The sequence below is a fragment of the Microcebus murinus genome, chromosome 5 (assembly GCF_040939455.1).
Source record: "Microcebus murinus isolate Inina chromosome 5, M.murinus_Inina_mat1.0, whole genome shotgun sequence".
In the NCBI taxonomy this organism is placed as follows: Eukaryota; Metazoa; Chordata; class Mammalia; order Primates; family Cheirogaleidae; genus Microcebus; species Microcebus murinus.
Window position 1 is genome coordinate 11,191,726 of NC_134108.1, and position 24,316 is coordinate 11,216,041.

General features: G+C 36.0%; 1 protein-coding gene across 3 annotated transcripts in view; it reads left to right on the top strand.

Annotated features, from left to right (window-relative positions):
* The first annotated feature begins 228 nt into the window (after nt 1-228).
* The window catches only part of TFB1M (transcription factor B1, mitochondrial), a 55,582-nt gene continuing 31,494 nt past the window's right edge, over nt 229-24,316 (top strand). Inside the window, exons 1-6 of one of the 3 annotated variants that reach the window (XM_076002849.1) lie at nt 433-528; nt 2,127-2,251; nt 2,332-2,451; nt 3,322-3,473; nt 16,689-16,797; nt 18,120-18,271. In XM_076002849.1, the coding sequence (XP_075858964.1) occupies nt 16,689-16,797; nt 18,120-18,271 (261 nt within the window). In that variant the 5' untranslated portion in view covers nt 433-528; nt 2,127-2,251; nt 2,332-2,451; nt 3,322-3,473. Of the gene's footprint in view, nt 529-2,126; nt 2,252-2,331; nt 2,452-3,321; nt 3,474-14,082; nt 14,458-16,688; nt 16,798-18,119; nt 18,272-24,316 lie in introns of those variants that run through there. The other 2 variants (XM_012759608.2, XM_076002850.1) reach the window with 2 other exon arrangements.

Genomic DNA, 24,316 nt, shown 5'->3' on the forward strand with positions numbered 1-24,316 from the left:
AGGGTGGGGTTAAAGGGGCTATGATAGGTTCCACCAAAATCTGCGAGCCTGGCCAAGGCAGATCCCTAAACTCCTGCACCCAACCCAGACCCCGCCTCGCCCCGCCCACCCTTGCGAAGCACCGCCCATCCTCGCGAAGCACCGCCCACAGGACTCTTTCACCGTCCTCGCAGAAGCCACTGCGCACCCAGCATGCACCGCTTTCAGCAGGACATAGCGCATGCGCTATCAGTACGCCCGGATTTCCTGTCCGCGCCCGCCGCTTCCGACGGGAAACATCCGGCCAGTGAGGCGACCTCTGAGGCGGGCCATAGTTCTCCAGGATCCTCCCCCTCCCTGCGCTTTCCGAGCGGCGAGGACTGCCGGGGGGCGGTGTGCGAAGTCGGTGTGGGCCCATGGCTGCCTCCGGGAGACTCAGCACTTTCCGTCTCCCGCCATTGCCCACCATTCGAGAAATCATTAAGTTATTCAGGCTGAACGCGGTGAAGCAGCTATCCCAGAACTTTCTCCTGGACTTGAGGCTGACAGGTGGATGGCTTCTTCGTGCTCCCCGAATGTCGCCCCCGTGTTCCTGGTGGGGTGGGGGGTCTAGTGCGGACCCCGCGAGTCCAGCCTCAGGCGTGTGACGGGCTTTTGGTCGGTCCTTCTACTGCTCTGTAGTAAAGTAACGCCGCGTCCCACCGCTCAGGACGCACGTGAAGCGCGTTGTTTGCTCCAAACGCCGTGTTTAGGGGCGTGCAGCTGTGGGCCCTGAAGGCGGGCTGTGCGGCGCCGAGCACACCGGGGAGGTGTTCACGTGTGTTCACGTATAGGTGGAAGGCTCTGGGGATTGTAATCCCGGTCACTGTGAAATCTGTCTCTGAAATGGTACTGCACGTGCTGACTGGACTTGCTTTTCATGCAGTTTAAAGTTATCAGTACTTAAATGAGTGCAAGGATTTTATTAATAACTTGTAAAAGCGTATTCTTTGTAGGATTCGTTGTTTAAACGTTTACCTGTTGAGTCTAAGAATATTCGAGGGCTCCAACCCTCATTCAGTAAATACATAGTGCATAAGCCACTGTGCGGGGTAGTTCTGGGGCTAGGATATGGGAGTGAGCAAGGCAAAGTTTGTCCTCAGGCAGCTTACATTTTAGTAAGTTTACATTCCCACATCCTATTCTTTTAAGTCACTTTTCATGAGGTAACATTTATATAACATAAAATTCGCCAGTTTGAAGCGCATGATTTGATGAGTTTTGGCAAATGTGTCTGTCATTTAACCACCACTACCCAAGAGGAGATTGCAAGAATAAGGTGTATTACAAATATGTCCACTAATTCACTGCTGGAGTACTTATGGTTTGAGGTTTTGATATTTCATTCTGTTTGGCCCCTCTTCTGAAGTTGGAAAGAGCACAAAAATCATACCCAAAAAGTTTGTTTTCAGTTGAATGAAGGAGAGTCCACAAGGCATAAATGTTTTATTTCTTGAACATGAGTCTTTATTCTGCCCATAGCAATATGACTTTAAATAAAATAGCTTAACTCAGCTTAAGTTTTCTCATCTTTTAATTGGAGGAGGGGCCTGCTACAAGAGCTTTGAAAGATTACCCACCTTTAAAATTCTTTGAGTCTAGTATAACTGGTGCCATCCTTTTTTGCTAGTCATTAGCCACATTCTAAATATAAAGCACCATTCTCTGCACTGAAAATACAGGTCATTTTTTTTTAAATTATTCGTATAAATTTTCTCGTGTGAGCCTTTATTCATCTTCAGGAGTAAGTTGCAGAGTCTAGATACTATTATCCACTCTTCCTGTGGGAACCAAACTGAAGAGAGATTAGGGTACTTGACTGAGGTTAGAAGCGCAGGCAGGAGCAGAGCAAGATTGAAACCCAAGTTTAGCAATTTGACAGTACTACTTTAATATTCATTTGTCTTTGAATGTGTCTGGAAAGTATGAGGACAAAGTTGTGCCTACTGTCATAGCTCTCCATTTTAAAAAATGAGAATATTAAATTCACCTGTGCTTAATGTATCATTGCCGTTCCCTCTGGGAGGCATTGGGCTCTCATTGGAAAAAGGATTGGCTTTAGAATTTATACCTGAGTTGGAATCCCTTCTCTGCCGTTTGCTTTCTAGGTGACCTTGCACAATGAAACAACAGACAAGGAACTGAAAAGTTCAGAGAAATTAAATTGGGATAGGAGTTCTTAGTTAACATGGAAGGATTAGGTGAGAGAATGTATGTGAGTCACTCATAACAGGTAAGATGTTATGACTGATTCATAATCACTCATATTGGGAGTGAATTATTATGCTAATTCCTTCCCTTATCCATTAACAGACAAAACCATTTTTGGATGATGGAGAGACTAATTTTTACCTTTTAGCCTACAAAGATAGGTTATTGATAACAGAAGCAAAAGAAGACTACAGAGTCAGTGAACACTGCCAATAAGTGCTGGTATGTCTTTAGTGACTGTATTTCCACTATCCTCAGAGGCCCAGTTGCTTGGATTTTAATATCTCATAGTCACTAAGACCAATTTGTATGTTTTACCAGAAGCAATGATTGGTTGCAGTGAATCAGTGCTTTTCTATGATTTCTTAAGCTCTAACTTAAAGAAATTGATATTAAAAAGTAATTTTTCTGTATTAACATGAATGTTTGCAAAGCTTTAAAAAAGACCATTCCTCAGCTGGGCAAAAAAAAAACAAAAAAGAGAAAAAAGAAAGAAAAAACCTCCACTGCTAAATTTAACTTTTTCCTGAAAGTGACCAAGAATCCACATTTCTGAGAGTCTTATGATTTAGAAACTTGTTCCCTTTGCCATACTGTGCACCAACTAGATGTCTATAGATAGCTAAAAATGGAGACTGTCAGCACTTTCTGCTTTCGGATATCAAACTAGCAACATTGAAGATTCTGAATGTGAAACTAGTTTTGCTTATTAAAATATGTGATCTTCAACAACTGTAGAAAAGTATTACATACTTATTCAGTCTGTTCTTAGAACTTGATTGGTTTCAAATCAATTTGAAACAAATTGGCAGGGAACAAATAGAGAACACAATGTTAGCTAAATTTAAGCTAAGGAAACTTGTCATGATCCTATTTTGTTAAGGGACTGATACAGTTCTACAGGGGTAGAATATTGAATGGCCACTATGTATCGGTTTAGGTGGAGAGTTAAATAATCAGACAAATATTGCATATAAAGGATTATGATTGGGTAATAGCTGATAAGAATTGTTATAGATTATTTTTCTCTTTAAATTCTGTATATTGAAATTTTCCAAGATAATCAAGATAACTAAACTTTCTTTTCTTTAGATAAAATTGTAAGGAAAGCTGGCAATCTGACAAATGCTTATGTTTATGAAGTGGGCCCTGGGCCAGGGGGAATCACAAGATCCATTCTTAATGCCAACGTTGCTGAACTTTTGGTAGTTGAAAAGGATACTCGATTCATTCCTGGATTGAAGGTGAGATATTTAAAGTGTCTTTTTTAGGAGGCAAAAACGTGGGTTAAATCTTTACACCATGATTCTTAAACTCAGGGTGTCCTAAGATTATGTAGGTTCCTCAAACTGCAGATCCCCAGACCTCATCCCAGAGATTTTGATTCTGTAGTCTGGAGAGGTCTAGAAATCTGCATTTCTAACAAGCATTCATAGATAGTCTGTTGACCACAGCTTGAATGTGTTTGTTGATGCTAAACAAACTGTTTTTTGTGATCTTTAAAAAAAAATCTAATAGCTATTCAAGTCATGACCTATTCCTTCAAAAATAAGTAAAACTAAATAGTGGCCAGTAATGACTCATGGGTGTGACTTTTGAGAACTTCATTTAGGTTCAAAAAAGCATTCCCACAATCAAAAGATGGAGAAGATAATATGCTAGCCCTTTATTATTCTTTTTTTTTTTTTTTTTTTTGGGACAGAGTCTCACTTTGTTGTCCAGGCTAGAGTGAGTGCCGTGGCGTCAGCCTAGCTCACAGCAACCTCCAACTCCTGGGCTCGAGCGATCCTTCTGCCTCAGCCTCCCGAGTAGCTGGGACTACAGGCATGCGCCACCATGCCCGGCTAATTTTTTATATATATATCAGTTGGCCAATTAATTTCTTTCTATTTATAGTAGAGACGGGGTCTCGCTCTTGCTCAGGCTGGTTTTGAACTCCTGACCTTGAGCAATCCGCCTGCCTTGGCCTCCCAGAGAGCTAGGATTACAGGTGTGAGCCACCGCGCCCGGCCTCAAGCATTCTTATAAAAGAATTTTTTAAGTGAAGTAATAAAGTATCACTGTACTTATAGATGAAGATAAGGTTTCAATGAAATGATGCATGCATCTTTAAAACATAGGTACTGTTATTATATGGAAATATTTAAAGGAACTGGGCATGTTTCAACTGGAGAGAAGAAGTCCTGCGTGAGAGTACTCATAGCTGCCTATCAAAGGTTGGCAGTGGAGAGGATAAGTTTTGATCTTTTCTAGGAAAGAGCTATAACAAATAGGTGAGAATTGAAGGAGACAGGATTGAGGATTTGAAATAAAGAGGGTCTTATATTTTTAAAATGTTGGCAAACAGTGGAATAGATTATATGAGGGATCTTGTAAAGGGAATTCCTCATGGGAGCACTTAATGACTTGAAGGCCTTTGTTTGATTTCTCCATAATTCTAAAACTTTAAAAGAGCCCTGAGCCTTTGGCTCAGGTGACTAGCAATTTAATATGTGACTATAATAGAATAATAAAATTATCCACCTTATTACTTTAATACAAGAGGAAAAATTGGTTTAAAATGATCACATTCTAATGCTTGTGTATGTTTTAATGGAAAAATGTTTAATTTTTGTCAGAACAGTTTGAGAAAATTCATTTGAAAATCTAGAACTTTGTATGCCTCTGATCTTTGTAGAAACCTAGTGATTTTTTTCTGATTTTGCTTTATCCAATTTTTATGATTTAAAAAATTATATAATATTTCATTTTATCTAATTTTGCCAGTCCGTACTGACAGAATTGGTTTCGTATTTATAACTTTATTTTGGGATTGTCACTTGGTGCATATTCATTCCTTGATCAGATGTGGAATTTGATAATGATTTTTTTTAACTGTGTCCTTATTTTAAGAACTGTATCTCAGTTGGCAGTAGAAGTAGGAATGTTGTTAATTTTTATGGGATCATGAGAGTATAAAAAGAAACTGAATAACAGGCCGTAATTCCCTTCCCAGTTATTCATCTAGCCCTTTCTGGACATAGGGAATACTCATCTGACTTTTTTGCCCTTAAAGTGACTTCTTAAACCCTCAAACCTCATTGTCTGTTGTGTGCATCCTTTGTTATTAGGGAGTGAATCACATTTCTGTTCATCCCCATTTAATTCACATATTCTGTTTGATCTGAAGTAAAGATCTTTGAAGACAGACTAAGAGTAACAACCACCCTTCTCAACTTCCCTTCACCCCCAATTCCCTGCATTACTAATCCCTTACCTTATTTCATCACATTAGATATATCATCCTCTGACACACTATATATATATACACACACACACATATATATGCGTATGTGTGTATATATATATACACACACACACACATACACACGTATATTCTTCTCATTGTATTTGTTGTCAAACTCACCTCTCTGGAATGTAAATGCCAGGAGGATAGAGATTAGTGTCTGTTTTGCTCCCTGCTGTATCTCTACTGTGTGTAACAGTGCCTGGCACATAGCAGGTATCCAGTCATTGTCTCACATGGGAAATAGGTTGACAATCTCTGTGTGTGTGTGTGTGTGTGCGCGCGCGCGCGCGCGCGCACAGGTATGTATCTGTCATACTAGTTGACTAAATGTGTCATTCAAAAGTGAAAGTGAATATTTTGTAGTATTGATTATCAAAAGGTTTTATGCTCTTTTTTCTAGATATGAAGGCTAATTTCAAGGTGAATTACAGTAAATGTATATTTAACTTCTCATTCGTTTCAGTAGAAGCAGCAAAATTAATTTTTAGTATTTTATATGCAGGAAAGGAATTTGCCTTCAAAAGAAATGTTGGGCACTGAAATATCAAATAGGCTTTTTTTTCCCTGTAAAGAATGTTTCAATATGTAAAACCACTTTCTTTTAGAGGTGCTAAATTAATCATAAAACTGAGTAAAGGCAGAAGGATTCCATTTTAGTGATTTCTAAGTTAATAGAATTACTTTTTAAAGAAATTGTAATAATTTATAAAATGTCCTCTAGCTGAAAGCATGTAATTTGTAGCTTAATTCAATTATTATATTATCATGAGGCAGCTTAGGGGAATGAACAACTAGTGATAACATGTAGTTTTCACTATCAGCATATTGTAAAGATTAAAAAAAAACCTGTCTAATATATGAAAATAATACAGTTTTGTAGTAAAGAACACAGACTTTAGCATCGGACTACCTGGGTTGGACTTAAGATTACTAGTTGTGTGACTTTGGGCAGGTATCTCTGTCCTCTATGCCTCAGTTTGCTCATAGGATTGTTATGAGGAGTAAGTAAATGCCTGCCACTTAGTAAACACTCAGTTGATCTTAGTTATAAATGATTAAATTATGGTCCCGATGCCTTGAGTACCTCAGATGATTAAGGATTGATCAGGAGATTACTAGTCTAGAAAGAGGGATGGGAGGAAAATAATGTTATTGCATTGGAGCACTAGAAAAATCCCTGTTACTATGAAAATATTGGGCCATTCTCCAGCTCATCAAACCTGCATTGGCCATGTTGGGTTTCTTTCTCTTGATATTGTAACACTCTGATTGTGCATTTGTGAGTTTTTTATTTCTTTGTTATAACATTTTTACAACTGAACGGTTTTTCTATGCCTTGAAGGGGAGTGAAGAGATTTCCTGACATCTCAAGAAACTTTTGAAGCCTTGTTGATAAGTTCTTCCCCATTCTTAACAGGGAGATAACTTTCTAAATCGTGTGTACCCCTTCGGATAAATAGTCTAGATTCCTCCTTTTTTTCGGTTTTGAAAGTTTTATATGTAAATGATAATAGTACCTAATATTATGGAAAATTGACCACACTAAGTACAGCTTTTTTATGTTTTTTGAGATATAATTGATGCTCAGTAAACTGCACATATTGGAAGTGTGCAAATTACTGAGTTTTGACATGTATAATTGCACGAAACCATCACCACAATCAAGATACTTAACATCCATCATCATCAAGCTTTCTTATGTTCATTGGTACCAATCTATCCTTTCTTCCTCCCTGGGTATAGGTAAACTATTCCCAGATAGCCACTCAGCTGCTTTGCCACTATAGATTATTTTCCATGCTTTAGAATTTTATATAAGTGGAATCATACAGAATGTATTTTTTTTGGTCTTATGAGTTTTACTCAGCATAAATATTTTGAGTTTCATCTATGTTGATGTGTTTGTTAATAGTTTGCTCCTTTTTTTGCTGAATAGTATTCCACTATGTAGATATACCAAATTTATAAATCCATTCACTTATTGACAGACTTTGGGTTTTTTCATATTTGGCTGTCACACACAAAGCTATTATGAACATTCACATGCAACTGTTTGCGTGGATATATATTTCCATTTCTCTTAGGACGTAGGAATAGAATATCTGGGTCCTATGGTAGGTATATGTTAAACTTTTCACAAAATTACCAAACTGTTTTACAAAGTGACTGTACCATTTTATATTCCCACCAAAAATTGTGCATGAGAGTTTCAGTTGTTCCACATGCCTGCTCATACTTGGTATGGTCAGTCTTTTTAATTTTAGCCATCCTAGTGAATATGCAGTGGTATCTTATTCTGGTTTTTATTTGCATTTCCCTAATGGATAATGATATTAGACATATTTTCATGTGCTCATTTGCCATCTGTATATCTTCTTTGGGGAATTGTTCCAATATTTGTACTATTTTTTTTTTTTGTCTTATTGAATTTTAGGAGATCTTTATACAGTTCAGATATAAGACTTTGTCGGATACATGTTTTACAGATGTTTTCTCCTTAGCTGTGGCTTACCTTTTAATTTTTTTAATAGTGTCTTTTGAAGAGCAGAAATTTAATTTTTATGAAGTACAATTTATCGGTTTTTTCTTTTAAATTTGTTGCTTTTTATGTCTTATTTTAAAAATAAAATATTTGCCAAAACCAAGACCACTAAGAATTTATCCTGGCCGGGCGCTGTGGCTCACGCCTGTAATCCTAGCTCTTGGGAGGCCGAGGCGGGCGGATTGCTCAAGGTCAGGAGTTCAAAACCAGCCTGAGCAAGAGCGAGACCCCGTCTCTACTATAAATAGAAAGACATTAATTGGCCAACTGATATATATATAAAAAATTAGCCGGGCATGGTGGCGTATGCCTGTAGTCCCAGCTACTCGGGAGGCTGAGGCAGAAGGATCACTCAAGCCCAGGAGTTGGAGGTTGCTGTGAGCTAGGCTGACGCCACGGCACTCACTCTAGCCTGGACAACAAAGCGAGACTCTGTCTCAAAAAAAAAAAAAAGAAAGAAAAAAAAAAAAAAAAGAATTTATCCTATGTTTTCTTTGAGTTTTTTGTTTTTTGAGGTTTTTTTTAGCTTTTACATTTTGGTCTATGATACATTTTGAGTTAGTTTTTCTTTATGGGATAAGGCAAGAGTACAGGTTCCTTTTTATACCTCTCTTGTTGAAAGTATTATCTTTTCCTCATTGAATTGCCTTGATACTGTTGTCAAAAATCAATTGATCTTATATGTGTCAGTTTATTTCTGGACTTCCACTTCTGTTGATCTGTACGTCTATCCTTTCACCAATAACAATCTATATTAGTTACTGTAGCTTTATAGTAAGACTTGAGATCAGGTAATTTAAATCTTCTAACCTTATTCTTCTCTCCAGTATCATTTTGGCAATTTTAGGTCCTTTGATTTTCATATAATTTTAGAATCAGATTGTCAATTTCCATTAAAAAAGGCCTAATGGATTTTAACTGGGGTTCGATTGAAACTGTAGATCAATTTGGAGAGAATTAACATCTTAATGATTTAGTCTTATGATCGATGAACATAGTGTATCTCTCCATTTATTTAGGTTCTCCCTAATTTCTATTGGTAGTATTTTATGGTTCTTAGTGTACGAAAACACGTGTATTTGCACATCTTTTTTCAAATTTACCACTAACAATTTCATATATTTTGATGCTATTCTGTATGATATTGGTTTCTAATTTCAATTTCCAATTGTTTGTTACTACTATGTAGAAATACCATTGATGTCTTAGATATTGACTTCGTATCCTGCAACCTTGCTAAACTCACTTATTACTGGCTATATTTTGTAGGTTCCTTAAGATTTTCTGCATATCTTATCATGTCATCAAATGAAGATGGTTCTCCATTTGAACCATCTATATGGAGAAGAAGAAGGTATATTCTCCATATACCTTCTCCATTCCAATCTGTATGTCTCTATTTCTTCTTCTTGTCTTATTGCACTTGCTAAGATCCCAGTACAATGTTGAATAGAAGTGATAGAAGTAGACATCCTGGCCTCATCTTTGATCTTATGGGAAATGCATTCAGTTTTCACTATTGCATATGATGTGTGGTAGGTTTTTTTCGACATCTCTTTTATCAGATTGAGGAAGGTCCTTTTTAATCCTAGTTTGCTGAGTACGTCTTTTCTTTTAAATAATGAATGGATATTAGGTTTGCAGAAATGCTTTTTCCGAGTTTATTGAGATAATCATGTAGTTTTTCTTAAGTTTCTTAATATGGTTGAGTTATATTGATTTTTCTAAATTAAACTAAGCATCTGTAGATCACTTCTCTCTTTTCCTGATATTAGTCATTTGTGTGTCTTTCTTTTTTTTTTTTTTTCCTGACAGCTACAGATTGGTCAACCTTATTCATGTTTTCCAAAAAACAGCTTTTGGTTTGATTGATTTATTATTATTATTATTATTATTATTTTCTGTTTTCTATTTCATTGATTTCTGCTCTGAAATCTTAAAAAATCTTCAGCTTGCTTTGAGTTTAAATTGCTCTTTCTGTAGTAGTTTTTTTTTTTTTTTTTTAATGTGGAAGCTGAGGTCATTGATTTGAGGCCTTTCTTACTTTCTTACAGGCATTTAGTGCTATAAATTTCCTTCCAAATACTGCCTCAGTGGAATCCCACAAATTTTAATATGTCGTGTTTTCATTTCCATTCCATTAAAAATACTTCCTAATTTCCTTTTTTAAAAACAATTTTCGAGATACTAGGTTCAAAGAAAGCCTTCCAAAAGAAGTTCAGATTTTCTTCAAAAGAGAACCTTCAGCTCTACTTTCCACTTTGATATGTTATTTCACTTGTAGGTTGTTTAGAAATGTATTATCTAGTTTGCAGATTTGGAATTTTTTGCAGCTATCTTTATTTTACTTTTTAGTTTAGTTCCATTGTCATCAGAGAACATACTTTGTGGGGACGTGAATTCTGAGGGCCAGAAGTCTAAAATCAAGGTCAATGGGGCTATATTCCTTCTGGAGACTTCAGGGGAGAATCCTTTTCTTCCCTGAAGAAAAAGAATTTCTTGCCTTTTTCAGCTTGTAGAGGCCACCTCCATTCATTAGCTCTTGGGCCTATTGCCTCTTTGTCCCCTGCTTTTAACTCTAATCCTCCTTCCTCTCTTATAAGGACCCTTGTGATTATATTGGGCCCACCCAGACAATTTAAGATAATCTTCCCATTTCAAGATCTTTAACTTCATCACATCTGCAAAGTCCTTTTTACTGTTTAAAGGAGCACAGTCATATATTTCAGGGGTTAAAATGTAAACATGAATAGGAAAGCCATTATTCAGCTTACTGCAGCTTATTATCTATAATTCTTTGTTAGTGGCTGATTGAAGGTTTATAGTATACATTTTTAACACATCACAGTCTATCTTCAAGTAAGATTACTCTACTTCACATAATAGAATATGAATTTCCCATAGATTGATTGTATTTTTCCTGCCAGCCTTTGTGCTATTGTTAGACATTTTACTTGTTTATATGTTATAAAGTTCACAATACAAGTTTTTTGTTTTAAAAGCCAATTGTACATTAAAAGACTTAAATAATAAGAAAAATTCATACCTATTTCCCCCACATGGTTATCATGTCCACAACTCCTTATCCACATTACCATCTAATACCATTTCTTTCTACTGGAAAGACTTCCTTTAGCATGTCTTACAGCACGGGTCTGTTGGTGAAGAATCGTTCAGCTCTTGTATGTCTGAAAAAGTCTTCATTTGTCTTCATTTTTGGAAAATATATTGGCAGTTTTTCCCTGGATTCTCGCTTGCATTTCTGACAAGACTCTGCCATGGTTATCTTTGTTCCTCTTTATTCTCTGGCTGCTTTTAATACTTTCTCTTTATCGCTGGTTTTGACTAATTTCATCATGATGCCTTGTTGTAGTTTTCTCCATGTTTCCTGTGTGTAGAGTTCATTGAGCTTCTTGGAGCTGCAGGTTTTTCTGTGCTTTATGTTTTCCAGTGTCTGAAAATTGTTTCATCTATTTTGTCCGTTTTATTAAATTAAGTCAGGAAAATGTATATCTGGTCTCTTATATTTTATCCTAGCCAGAGTAGAAAGCTCAAGGATTCTTCTTAACCATTAAATTATGTGCTTGTTTCATGGCATTTTGGAGAGAGAAAGTAAGCCATTGACTATTATTAGTATTGCCTTTAGGTTTTATAATAGGTAAACACAGTGATTACTTCCACTTCATTAGGCATCGTGGAAAGTTCGTGAGATTGAGAATCAAACAGACTGGTGACCAAATCTGAGATATGCCACTCACTAGCTTTCTGACCTTGAAGTTGCTGTTGAGTCTTTTTTAGCTTCAGCTTCCTTATCTGTAGCATGGGAATAATAGTTATCTTCTGTGGATTTTGCAAGGCTACATAGAAATTAATGTAAATGATGTGGAATAATGCCAGTAGCCAGCAAATGGTTGCTATTTTAATTATTACCCTTCTTGTCATCTTTTAAAGGGACAGATAATTTGGCATCCAAGCAGAAAGAGTTGTTTTTGATTAGAGATAATGAAATTTTGAAATTCTTTCATCTATAACAAATTTTTAAAAAAGGAAGATTGCCTGACTTTGTGTTGTGATGTGACTTTTACATGGGCAACTTGATGCAACCATAGTTAATCAAAACATAGACAAAACAGTGAGCGAAAGGTGGCTCACAGCCAAAATGATATAAATTATTAGAAGTACAGAGATCAGTGATAGAAGCAGGCCTGCTGACAACAGCAAGAAGTAACAGTTACTACAATGGCGGAAAAGCTATAAAAAGCAAATATAAAAAGGGAAAAAACACTAAGTAGTAAGGTTTCAAACACAGTTCTGTGACCATTGAGGCCATTACTTTATAGGCAACAGTGACCCCAAATCATCAAGAAAATGGTGAAATTGGATTCAGTGTTTTTGGCTTAAGGAAGAGAGTTGTGCAATATAGTTTAGAAAAGATTTTCTTCTATACATTTCTTCTTTAAAAAAATATTAAGACTTAAATAAACATTGATTTAATAGAAAATTTTGTAAATCAAACAACTAATTCCTTAAGGAGGCTGGGTAAATGAGTCTCCGCTATGCATGTTCAGGTCCTGCTTGAAAAGCAGGGAAGGGGGTGATGGGGAGAGGTGGTCATTGGGTACAGAGTTACAGTTAGGTAGGAGGAATAAGTTCTAGTGTCTGTCACACAGTACGGTGACTATAAGAAAAGAGGATTTTGAATGTTCTTACCACAAAGAAGAATTACTCTAATCTGATCATTACACATTTTGTGCATGTGTTTCACACTGTACCCCATAAATATATATAATTATTGTGTGTCAATTAAAAGTAAAATAAAAAGAAAGAATAAAATTGAATGACAAGTTAAAAAGAGCAATTAAGAGACCTGATGACATTGAAATGTTCAACAAACTTAATTCTCTCATAAAAATAATTTTATTTTAGATACTTGTAGTATCATTTAAGATACAAGTGATGATGTGATGATTTGTTTATTTTTGCTCTGTTCATAAATTTAGAATACTGAGGGAGTCTGAAAATGCAAATTTAATAAAATTCAAGTTATTTCATGTAACTTTAAAAAAAGCAAACTGACTTTTTGAAATCATGCTGTAGTCTTCCCTCTAAAAAAAGTCTATTGTAACATTATCTTAAATTCCTTTTTAATAATAGCGTATCTTTTATATATATTCTATATGAGAATAAAAATTTTATTTTTCACCTGCCCATATTTTATATTTTTTAACTTTTTATTATACTTTATAAATTTATATATTTTATAATTTTATATTGTAGAGCCTTTCATTCTCATATAATTTGCTTAGCAGTTTTGCCTAGCCCTTTTACAAACATTTATTTCAATAGCATTTGTGACTATACGGTGTTGGCTGCCACGAACCCTTCACCATGAGAAGGTGGCATAAAATATACTAAATAGGTATTTGATACAGTAGTTCTTTGCTCATAGGGAATTAATAATTTTGTGTAAATTTCAAGAATTACATAAATTTTTTCCTCATCAAATTAAATCACCAAAAAAGCTGCCCAGGTGGACCACAATTACTTGCCTCCTGCAGAAAAGCTTTCAGTAAGATTTTGACTTGTTAGAGGCTTTTTTAAATAGCCATAGAATGAATGTTTGTATATTAGCTTTTTAACTTTTAGTAAAGGCATTGTCCTAAAGACATTTTCTAAGGACAAAACTTAGAAAAAACATTTTCTCTCTTGGAGATGTGTTTAAGTACTAATAGAATGCAAGAATTATATATTTCATTATACAAATCATGAGAGCTAATATCGCTAATGCTTGCTAGGATTGTTAGCTTTCTTGTTTTACATATACGTATGCTTTTCCTTTTCATGGTTTGGTTTTCTATTTCTTCTTTTATAGCCTTATTTAATGATGCCTTTTACTCTAAGCTGACTTACATCTCATTTTGAAAGATTATAGGATTGTAAACTAAAATAAAAATGATAGAATAGTTTGAGAGTGTCTGTAAAAACACTCATTTGGCTGTAATGTAGTGTCTGCATTTGTGATGGGCTATGCCTTTGAGCGCATTATGTGATAACACTTCCAGGGTTTTGAAGTGTAATGCTCCAGTGTTATTCTTGAAGTACTGTAATAGTGACTTTGCCCACCCCTCTGCCATCCCCCAAATATCATTATGGTAGTGAAAGCATTTTTCTCTATTACTGGTTGGTTAGAAAGTCTTTGCGTGTCCATGAATACCATTTAAGGTGTTTAAAAGGCTACTGTCTATAACCATGTCTGTAGTATGTATAACACCCTTTTCCCCCATAATTGCTTTAAGGCCTTCACATAAATCTGTGAACACCAGCATTCGTTCCTTCTGCAGTGGGGAGTTGGAAAGGGAAAGATCAAGCTACAAGCTACACAGTTGTCAAGGAAAAGGTAGACCTTTTAAAATGTGGGAAGGATTGGGTTTGTCATTGAGTGAGACTTAAACCTGAATGGGAATTCAAGAGAAATGTACTCGAAATACAGCCTTGAACCTAAGAAAGAAAGGTAAATTTGCATTATATCAGCCTTCTGGTATGCGGTTGTGTCTGTCTGTGTAGGAAAAGTTAATGTTTGAAACATAGTTATCAGAGCATACAAATTAATACCAGAGAGCCAAGTTTATATTGTTTTGTTTTAGTCCTGATTACTAATTACTTAATTACTTTCTATATATAAACAATATGAAACATAAGCATTTAGTTCTGCCTTTGTTTTTGGTATGCTAATTTGATTTGTTTTAATTATGTGAAGCATAATTATAGAAAGAAAATTCTGTGTTCTCCATTGACTGTAAATGCTGTCATTAAATATGCAGATTTTATACAGTATAAGCATGTCCCATAGAGAGTAATCTCTTTAAATTTTTAATATATTGAGGTTATTGTTTTTTAAGATTTGCTGTCTAGAGCTCATTAGATCAAGTTTAGCAAGTCATGGTAATTTAAAATAATCCGTAAGTACATTAATACCAGTGGTATGCAATTATTTTGCTTAACTACCTGGACTAAACCTATCAAACTAGATATTCCCAAACTTAAAATGTTTAGCCTCTTACTAATATAGATATTTCATCTATGTATTTCTGAAACATTATTTGTATAATTCTTCTTCATTTATTAGTGAAATAAATCTTTGCAAGTTTCTAACCCCACAAATTTTGGGAGCCCAAATCTCCCAGGCTAGAAGAGGAAGTACCAATGTCACAAAAAGCTGAATGCCACTTGGTCATTCTCTTTTATTCATGCACTTCTCAAATGTGTATAAAACACCAACTATGTCCTATGTAGCTATAGGGACTGTCTTAAGGAGCATATGTTGCTATAGGAGAAATTGCAATACAGTTTGTAGGTGCTCTGAAGAAGCATATGCATGGCACAGTGTTGACACAAAATCGGGAGTAAGCCACAAGCCCAGTGTTTTTGGTCTTGTTTCTCCTCTCTGGCTTCTGTGATCACCTTTCATCCTTCCTGTTGGTTGCCTGAGTTAGGCCAGGGGTGAATGTTAGAGGAAGTCAGCTTTAATGGGCCAAGAGAGTAGGGCCAAGGAGCTCAGGGATTTGAGCCTGTTGATCATCCCATTACTGAGTGTGGGAAAGTTCTGGAATCTTGGCGACTGAGCTAGAGCCAGGGTTCTCTGAGCTCTGACTTAAAGCAGGAAAAGAATCACTTCTTTTGAAATCTCCTTCAGCAGTGTTGTTTCTTCTCTTTGATTTTATTCACTACTGCATTATAAGCTCAGGGACTACATTTTTTTTTTTAATCAAGAACTTCAAAAATCAAGTTTTGTGTTGGATATATCTATATTAGAAATGTATAGATGGCTTAGCTATAAGGCTCTTTTGAAGTAGTACTTTAGTACTGTGAGAGTATGGTGCAGAGGTGGATGAAATAAGAAAGAGATAACAAAAGACAGGGTTCTTTTTTTTTTTCCTTTTTGCTTAGAAAGACTGAAGGAAAAGGGAAGAAAGTTTATGGTTAGAAGGTAGAAATAAGCTGGGAGGTAGCTATTATTAAATCATGCAGGATAATTCACTAGGTTGATAGGGCCTGTGAATCAAGAAATATATTAAGATTAGGGATGTTCTGGTCAGAGGAATATCCCAGAGTGCCAAGTGGGGGTTGGCATTGATAAGTGACTTTTTGCTTGGTTTGAATCTGTCCATAGATTAAATTAAAGATCTTGGTGATATGCAGAATCCTTTGTATATATTTAGGCTATCAAGATTTAGTTGAAGTAAGCTCATCTTTCATATGGCTGACTCCTAGTTAATTCTCAGTATTTCATTATAATGTCCCTTGTCTCTAATTTAAAAACTTATAGATAGGAGTTGAGTTTATGCTAAATCTGTATGAAAATAGAAGTCATACTGAGGGTCAAGTTACACTGATATGTTATTTGTGAAATTATAAGCTATTGTATTATCTATTACTATCTCTAATCATTCGTGCATGTTAAGGTGAAGCACCATGGTGTCTGTTGCAGGGGATGTGATATACTGTTGGTTGATAAATGATCACTCCTAATGCCTGGCTTTTCTGACTGATTTAATGATGCACAGATTTAAAAAGTTTAATTTTGTTACTCTCCTTATGAGCTCATTTTATTGCCCTTTTTCTAACTAGATGCTTTCTGATGCAGCACCTGGAAAACTGAGAATTGTTCATGGAGATATGTTGACATTTAAGATAGAAAGGGCTTTTCCAGAAAGTCTTAAAAGATGCTGGGATGATGGTAAGTGCCTTTGTGGTTTTTAAAATTTTCTTTTATAATTATTTATATCACAAATATTTATTATATATTTATTATAAATGTTTTTATGTTAATATTAAAGATTATCTGAAGAGAATTAAATAATGTGCATTGTAATTTTTTTACTACTTTATTCCAAGATATAAATTCTTCTAATTTGTTTTAAATTTTCAAATATTTTGATTCTGTGCAAATAAACTTGTCATTTTTATTACACCATATAGGGATGGGGTAAACTATGAAGTATTAATTTTTCTAAGTGGTGAAAAAAGAAGTGTTTTAGTAAACTAAGCCACACCTAAGCCTTTGTTTTAATTTTTTTCCATTGTCTTTCACATTCAGTGACCAACCAAGGTACTCTTCATTCATGGACAGTGTTTATTCGGGATCTGTTATATGTCAGCCCTTTGGAATACATAGATAAACAGGATATGGTTTTTGCCTATAGAAAACTCAGAGAACAAAGGGAGGAGGACCTTGGATGCCTCCACATCTACTGCCCCCATGTCTTTGGCTTCTCCCTAGCCAGGTCTTTCACAGTGGGCACACTTGGGGTCTCCACCTACTAACAGGCCCTCCTTTTCTTGGCATGCAGCTTTCAGGTTTCTGCCCTGCCCAGCCACCGCTGCAGTCACAGGGACCTCATTGCCGGTTTCAGACTTTAGCTCAGTTCTCCCACATTCATATGATTGTTATCCAATTCTCTGCTCTTGTCTTCCCTGATGCCAGGCCCTCCTGTTTTTCCTTTTATGTTTGTGAACTTTCTCTTAACTCTTCTTTGCTGGTAGTTATTTTTCTGCCTATTTTTTGCATGTTGTTTCTGAAATTTTTCTTTTTGGGCATCCTCTCTTCTCTAGCACAGTTGCTCCATTACTCCACTCCTATGGTTTTGCTTACTACATATATATTGTAGACACTCACATCTTTATATCCAGCCTATACACCCTTCTTGAGCATCTGACCCTCTGACATCTTCATCTCATTGCCCCATGACATAACCTCATCGTGTCCAAGGTAAATTATCTTTTCCCTCAAACCAGCTGTTTTTCATATATTTCGTAGTCCAGAAATCCAAGACTTTCTCCGAATGACTAAACAGTGGTAGAATTTTTTCCCCAAAAATTCAGAGCTGATTGTGAGAAAACATTTTGAAGAATAAATGGAATGAAAAGTACTCAGCCATATCTTTTCATATATTTTTGTTTGATGCTATGACTGTCCAGTTTGATTTTTCTTTTAAATAAAATTGTATTTAGAATATATTGATGAAATCATTCCAAGTTGTTTTTTTCCCTGGCCAACAGATCCTCCAAATGTACATGTTATTGGAAATCTTCCTTTTAGTGTTTCAACTCCACTGATTATCAAGTGGCTTGAAAGTATTTCTCTTAGAGAAGGACCTTTTGCTTATGGCAGAACTCAGATGACTTTGACTTTTCAAAAGGAGGTGGCAGAGGTAAGTTTTAACTTTTTCTGGCTATTTTATCACATCAGTTCCAAAACAAAATATTACTGCATTTTTACTATAGACTGTTTTCTAAGTTAATATTCCATTACACACAAGTAAAACCCAGCAACAGCTCAGCCAAAAGTTAAACATATAATGATGATGACAGACATAACTATTACAAACTTCCAGGGAAAACATGAATAACGTGTGTCAGCCAAGAAGGCAGTGTGGTAAACACAGGGACAGAGTGGATTTAGACACAATTAGAAAAAGACAAAAGCTTTGTGATGTTAGCCATACTTTCACACATAGGGATTGGCATGTGGTATCTTAAAGTTGATCCTTTGTACTCAATAGGATGATAGGTAAAGAATATGATAATCAATTTGGAGCTGAGAAAGGGAAGACGTTTGGGGGTCTCATTATCTGGTATATAGACTCTCACTCCCTCACCTCAGCAATGCCTGCTGTGCCTGTGTTCCCATGGCAGGAGTGTTCTGAGTTCACTCTCTAAGAAGTAAACCTCCATGGTTGGCAAGGGTGGTTTTTGAACTGCAGAGGTTTAAGGAGAGGATCTGCAGGCTATAGGTGTTTTTGTTTTTTTTTAATTTTATGACATAAATACAAGAGTGTACAGTTGTTTCTCAGTATCCATGAGGGATTGATTCCAGGACCTCCCATGGATACCCAAATCCACCGATCCTCATGTTCCTTACATAACATGGTATAGAATTTGCATATCACCTATGCACATCCTCCTGGATACTCTAAATCATCTCTAGATTATTTATGCCTAATACAATGTAAATGCTATGTAAGTAGTAGTTATACTGTAGGGAAGAAAAAAAAGTCTGTACATGTTCAGTACAGATGCTACCATCCTTTCCCCCAGCCCAAATATTCCTGTCCATGGTTGGTTGAATCCATGGATGCAGAACCCACTGATATGGAGGGCTGGCTATATAATGTATATGTATAGCTTAATAAAAAGACCTGAATCCCCACTGCTTAAGTTGTTAATTGAATTACCAATACCTTTGATACTCTCTTGTGTTCCTCACTCTGATTACATCTTCTGTCACTCCCTACTAGAAAGGTAATCAATACTATGAATTTTGGATTTATTACTCCCTTGCATAGTTTTATCATATAGATTTGTATCCATGTAATTAATATACTTTAGTTTTGTCCATTTTTTAACTTTATACAAGTGGATTCATATAGTACATATTCTTTTCATACTGAACATCATTTGTAGGATTCACTGGTATTGCTTATCGCAGTAGTTAATTTATTTATCTGGGTATCTAAACTACCCACTATTTGACTATGTCATAATTTATATGTCCATTCTCCTGTTTGGGGACCCTGAAATAGTTTTAGTGTTTTGTTGTTACAAACAAAACTGTCATGAATGTTCTTAAATTTATGTCAGCTGGGTCGCATGGGCAAGGTTTCTCTTCTCTAGGATACGTACCTGGGAGTACAACTGCAAATCTTCACCCTTACTAGATAATGCTAAATTATTCTCTAAAATCATCATGCCTGTCTATATTCCCATCAGCAGTGTGTATGAGTTCAGTTTGTTCCATATTTTTACCAGTTCTCACTATTGTCATACTTGCACATTTTTATTAATCTGAGGATAATATTATAGTATGGCATTTTATTTTATTTTGTCTTTGCTGATTTTTAATGAAATTAAGCACCAATGTTATGTTTACTAGCCTTTTGAGTTACTTTTTTTTTTTTTTTTGGAAAGTGCTCCTCATCTTTCTATTGGGTTGCTTGTCATTTTCTTATTGGTTGATAAGAGTTCTTACATACCCTTCGTACCAATCCTTTCTTAGCTAAATGTATTAAAAATGTCTTCTCTATGGCATGTTGTTACTGTCTTTAGTGTGTCTTTTGAAGAGCAGGCATTCTTAATTTTAAATTTATGGTTAGTGTTCTTTGTGTCTTGTTGAAGCAATCTTTTTATATCTTAAGATCACAAAGATATTCTTCTATTATATTCTAGAAGCTTTATGTTTTACCTTTCACATTTATATCTATAATCCATGTGGGATTAATTTCTCTCTATGGTTAAAGTAGAAGCCAATTTTACTGTTTTTACCACCTGAATACCAATTAGCCTGGCCCCATTTATTGACAGGTCTGCCCCCACTCATCTCTGTCACCACCTCTGTTGTCATGGCAAAAGCCCTTGTAAGCACTGGTCTGATTAGAGACACCAAGAAGAAAATGACATGAAATCCAAGAGGCAGAGGGCCCCATACAGGACAGAGAAGGAATCCTCAGGAGGAACATTCAGTCCAGATCGGAGCCAATAAAGAAGATGAATTTGATAAAATACCCATCAAGTTTGCATATATGCAAACAGTAGTTAAATTTGGGAACATTTATGATTGAATTAGAGATAAATAAATAGAAAGCTAAATACAGCAGAGAGTAACACAAAAAGTATTATTGGAATGGGAAGCAAAAATATATTATTTGGAGATGTATAATTATTATGAAAACCTAAGAAAAAAATGAGAGACCTAAATAAAAATAACCTCAAAACCTTAACTGAGAGTCTCAAAAGGTCATTGAGATAAATCAAGAAAAATATGACATCCCTGGAAGGAAAAATGATCATGAACACGCTATTTTTTTTTTTTTTACAAATAACTTTGTACACCGAATATAATTAGTATCCTCAAAGAATTTATCTTGAAATGTAGTGAAGTTCCAAGGATCATCTTAAGGAATGGACTTATAAGAAGTCATAAGAAATGCTGAAAAAGAAGAATGATGAGAGACTTGTCTGTCCAATGCAAAAATGTGTGGTTAGGCTTTTAATAGTCGAGGCAGTATGACCAACATCATGAGACAGAAAGTGGCTAGATTAGAAGGCCTGGAAACAGACAATTTAGTAGTATGCAATAGTGGGCAGATCAAAAATCGGCAGTTAAGAAAAGAGTTAGTAAATACATGGCTATTTGGTTAATTATTATGTAAAAAAAATTGAGTAATTCACATACATAAAAATTAATTCCAGTTACTGTATCTTCAAATTCACTGCTCTTTTCTGCAGTGTCTAATTCATTAATTCTATTTAATGTATTTTTCATTTACAATATATTTTTACCTCTAGAAGTTTCTTTTAGGTCTTTTTATATCTTCCCTTTCTCTCCTCATTATGTTCGTGCTTTCCTTGGTATTTTTGTGCATATGTTTGATATTTACAGTAGCTGTTTTAAGATCCTTGCCTACTAACTCCATTACCTCTGTCATTTCTGTGCTGTTTTTCGGATTTTTTTTCCTCCTTGCTATAGGTCTCATTTTTCTGCTGCTTTGCAGAAATTGTCATTTTTGACAAGATACCAGATATTGTGAGGGTTTTTTGTTTTAATGTTGAGTGCTAGATTTTGTCGTATTGGGTTGAGTATTGGGTTTTATTCTGCCATCAAGTAACTCACCATTAGATGAGTTACTTGCAGATTGAGGCTTGCTTTCTTTTTTTTTAATCTGGTAGATCTTGAGTAGCCTTTAATTTGTGACTAATTGAGCCCTGCTACTAAGTCATAACTTTCCTGAGGAATCCACCCAGAATCCACCCAGCGTTCTGCATATTTCAGGGCCTCTCTGCTTTAGCTGGCAGGAAGGCAAACTCTTCCCAGCCCTGTGTGATTGCCGGATGGTCCTGCTGCTTCCAAAGGTGTGGTCTTCAGGCTTCCAAGCCTCAGGGCATTTTACCTCAGGCAGATCAGTGCTCAGCTGAATAGGGAAGACTTGAGGAGACTCCTTTGTATATCTCTGGAGCTGTGTGTGTGTGTGTGTTTCCATATCTCTAGTAGTTTGCCCCACAAATTCCAGCTGCCTAGGCCTCTCAGATGTCCAGCCACTTTTTCCCCAAGTCAGAGATACCTGTGAGCTCTGTTTGCATCCCTCAATCCATGCTGTGGCCCGAGAAGGAACCTGGCCTATAAGCTGGGAGTCTAAGACTCACCTCTCTCCCTGCCTCAGTGATCACAGTCCTGCACTGCATATTGTCCAGTTTATGCAAACTGTTGTTTCCTATATCTTATTCAGCTTTATAGCTTTTTAGAACAAAACTCTTTAATATCAGAATTTCTATAAAAGTAGACTGTGTAACTACATAAGCCTGATTCTTTGGGTACCTTTCTCTCAGATAATTTGAGTACATCATAGAATTTCGTTTCTTACTTCCATCCCTCTCTCTTTACCCTTGTTTCCCTGTAGAGCAGTCTTTTCCAGTGTTGCTCCACCCACCCTTCAGGGACATTTGGCAGCATCTAGAGGAATTTTTGGTTGTGATACCTTGGGGGGTGCTTCTGGTATCTAGGGAGAAGAAGGTTAGGGATGCTGGTAAACATCCTTCAGTGCATAGCAGAGTCCCCCACAACAAAGAATTACCCAGCATTAACCACCACAAAATGTCAGGAATGCCAAGAATCAAAAACTTTGCTTTAGATTATAAAATCTTTTTCTCAGTAGTTTTAGAATTTTCTATTACAAAAATACAGGACCCTTTTGTGTTTGTTCCGAACTCTAAATGATACCACCACTTTCCTTAATGTCCTTGTCATTTCCTGTTCATGAATCTGTTAATTATCTGGTATTGGTTTAAACTGGGCCCATGCCAATAGTTTTCTTTGTTGTTTATTCAGTCTTTGGATTTGTTAGTTCTGACAGACCACTCTGTTTCCTCTATACTCACACAGCACTTCTGACACCAGATGTCTTTCCCACAACCAGCAATTCTCCAACTCTATAAACACCAGCTGGGCGTCCTCTATAATTTGATTTAGTTCTGACACTATCCACCTGTAGTTAGGGTCAGATCCCACAAGGTAACGGCTCAGTCCCAAAAGACTGCCCCCACTTCAGATGACAGTTGCAAGTCTGGGTCTCCAGTAGTTCTGAGCAACTAGCTATATAATAAATCTGGGGTTGCCACGATCGCCTTCTCAGATTGGTGTGCCAGAATGGCTTAGGACTCAAGAAAACACTGTTAATTACGGTTAAGTAAAAGGGAATCAGTTGGTCTCTCTGGTGACCAGCCCCATCCTGAGGCTACCTAGAGATCCAATCCTACATATCTCATTAGCATAAATTCCTGTGTGGTTAAAGGGATTCATGAATTTATAAAAGATACTCTTATCAGGAAATTTCAAGGGTTTTATAAAGGAACTCTGTGTAAGGAACCAGGGACAAAGACCCAATATATTTTTTCTTACACCACGTGTGGATTTTTTTCTCTGCTGACATGATTATTATGGTATTTCTGTTCTTGAACACAATAGAGGTGCAAAATATTGTGTACTCTAATTGTTTTGGGGAATAGAGCAAAGGAGCAGAGGCTCAAGAGGTAGAGTAGTATTTTCAGTGACTCAGAATGTCAGTTGTGGTTATTATTAATAGTGTTGCTTCAACTTCACTGTATGCAGTTGTTTTTCTTTAACAAAAGTTGATTTTAATCAAACTTCAGCGTGAATATTGAGTCTATAATTTTGGGGCTACATTAGAAGTATGGATAACACTGATCCTCTGACTGATTTTCATATTTTGCAAGGGAAAGTTTCAATGGGAGAACATATAGCAACATTTTTTTTTATATATCCTGTTTGCTTTTGACATGATCATATATGTAATTTTGTATTTTAGCCACAGAAAGCCCTTTTTAACATTTACTTTGTTTGGCTTTATGAGTTACAAAACAGAAATAAATGAGCACCATCCTCTTTTTCCTTTCTCTAGGTCCACAGGCTCTAAATGTAGGAATTCAGCTCATACCCATTAAGGGACAGACATATAAAGTTACACTTCAAAAAATAGTGTGTTTATGTATTCTAACATAAAATAGAATCAAGTTGTGTAGCAGTAAGTGAGAACTTAACAAATCTCATCTCACCTCATTTTATAAATGATGAACAGAGGCTCAGAGGGGTCTAATAATGTCTTCCAAAAGGTCATGGAGAAGTTACAGGGAAAGCTGGACTTGAACACAGGTCATGTTTTCTGCTAAAGTCATGATGTTCGAGT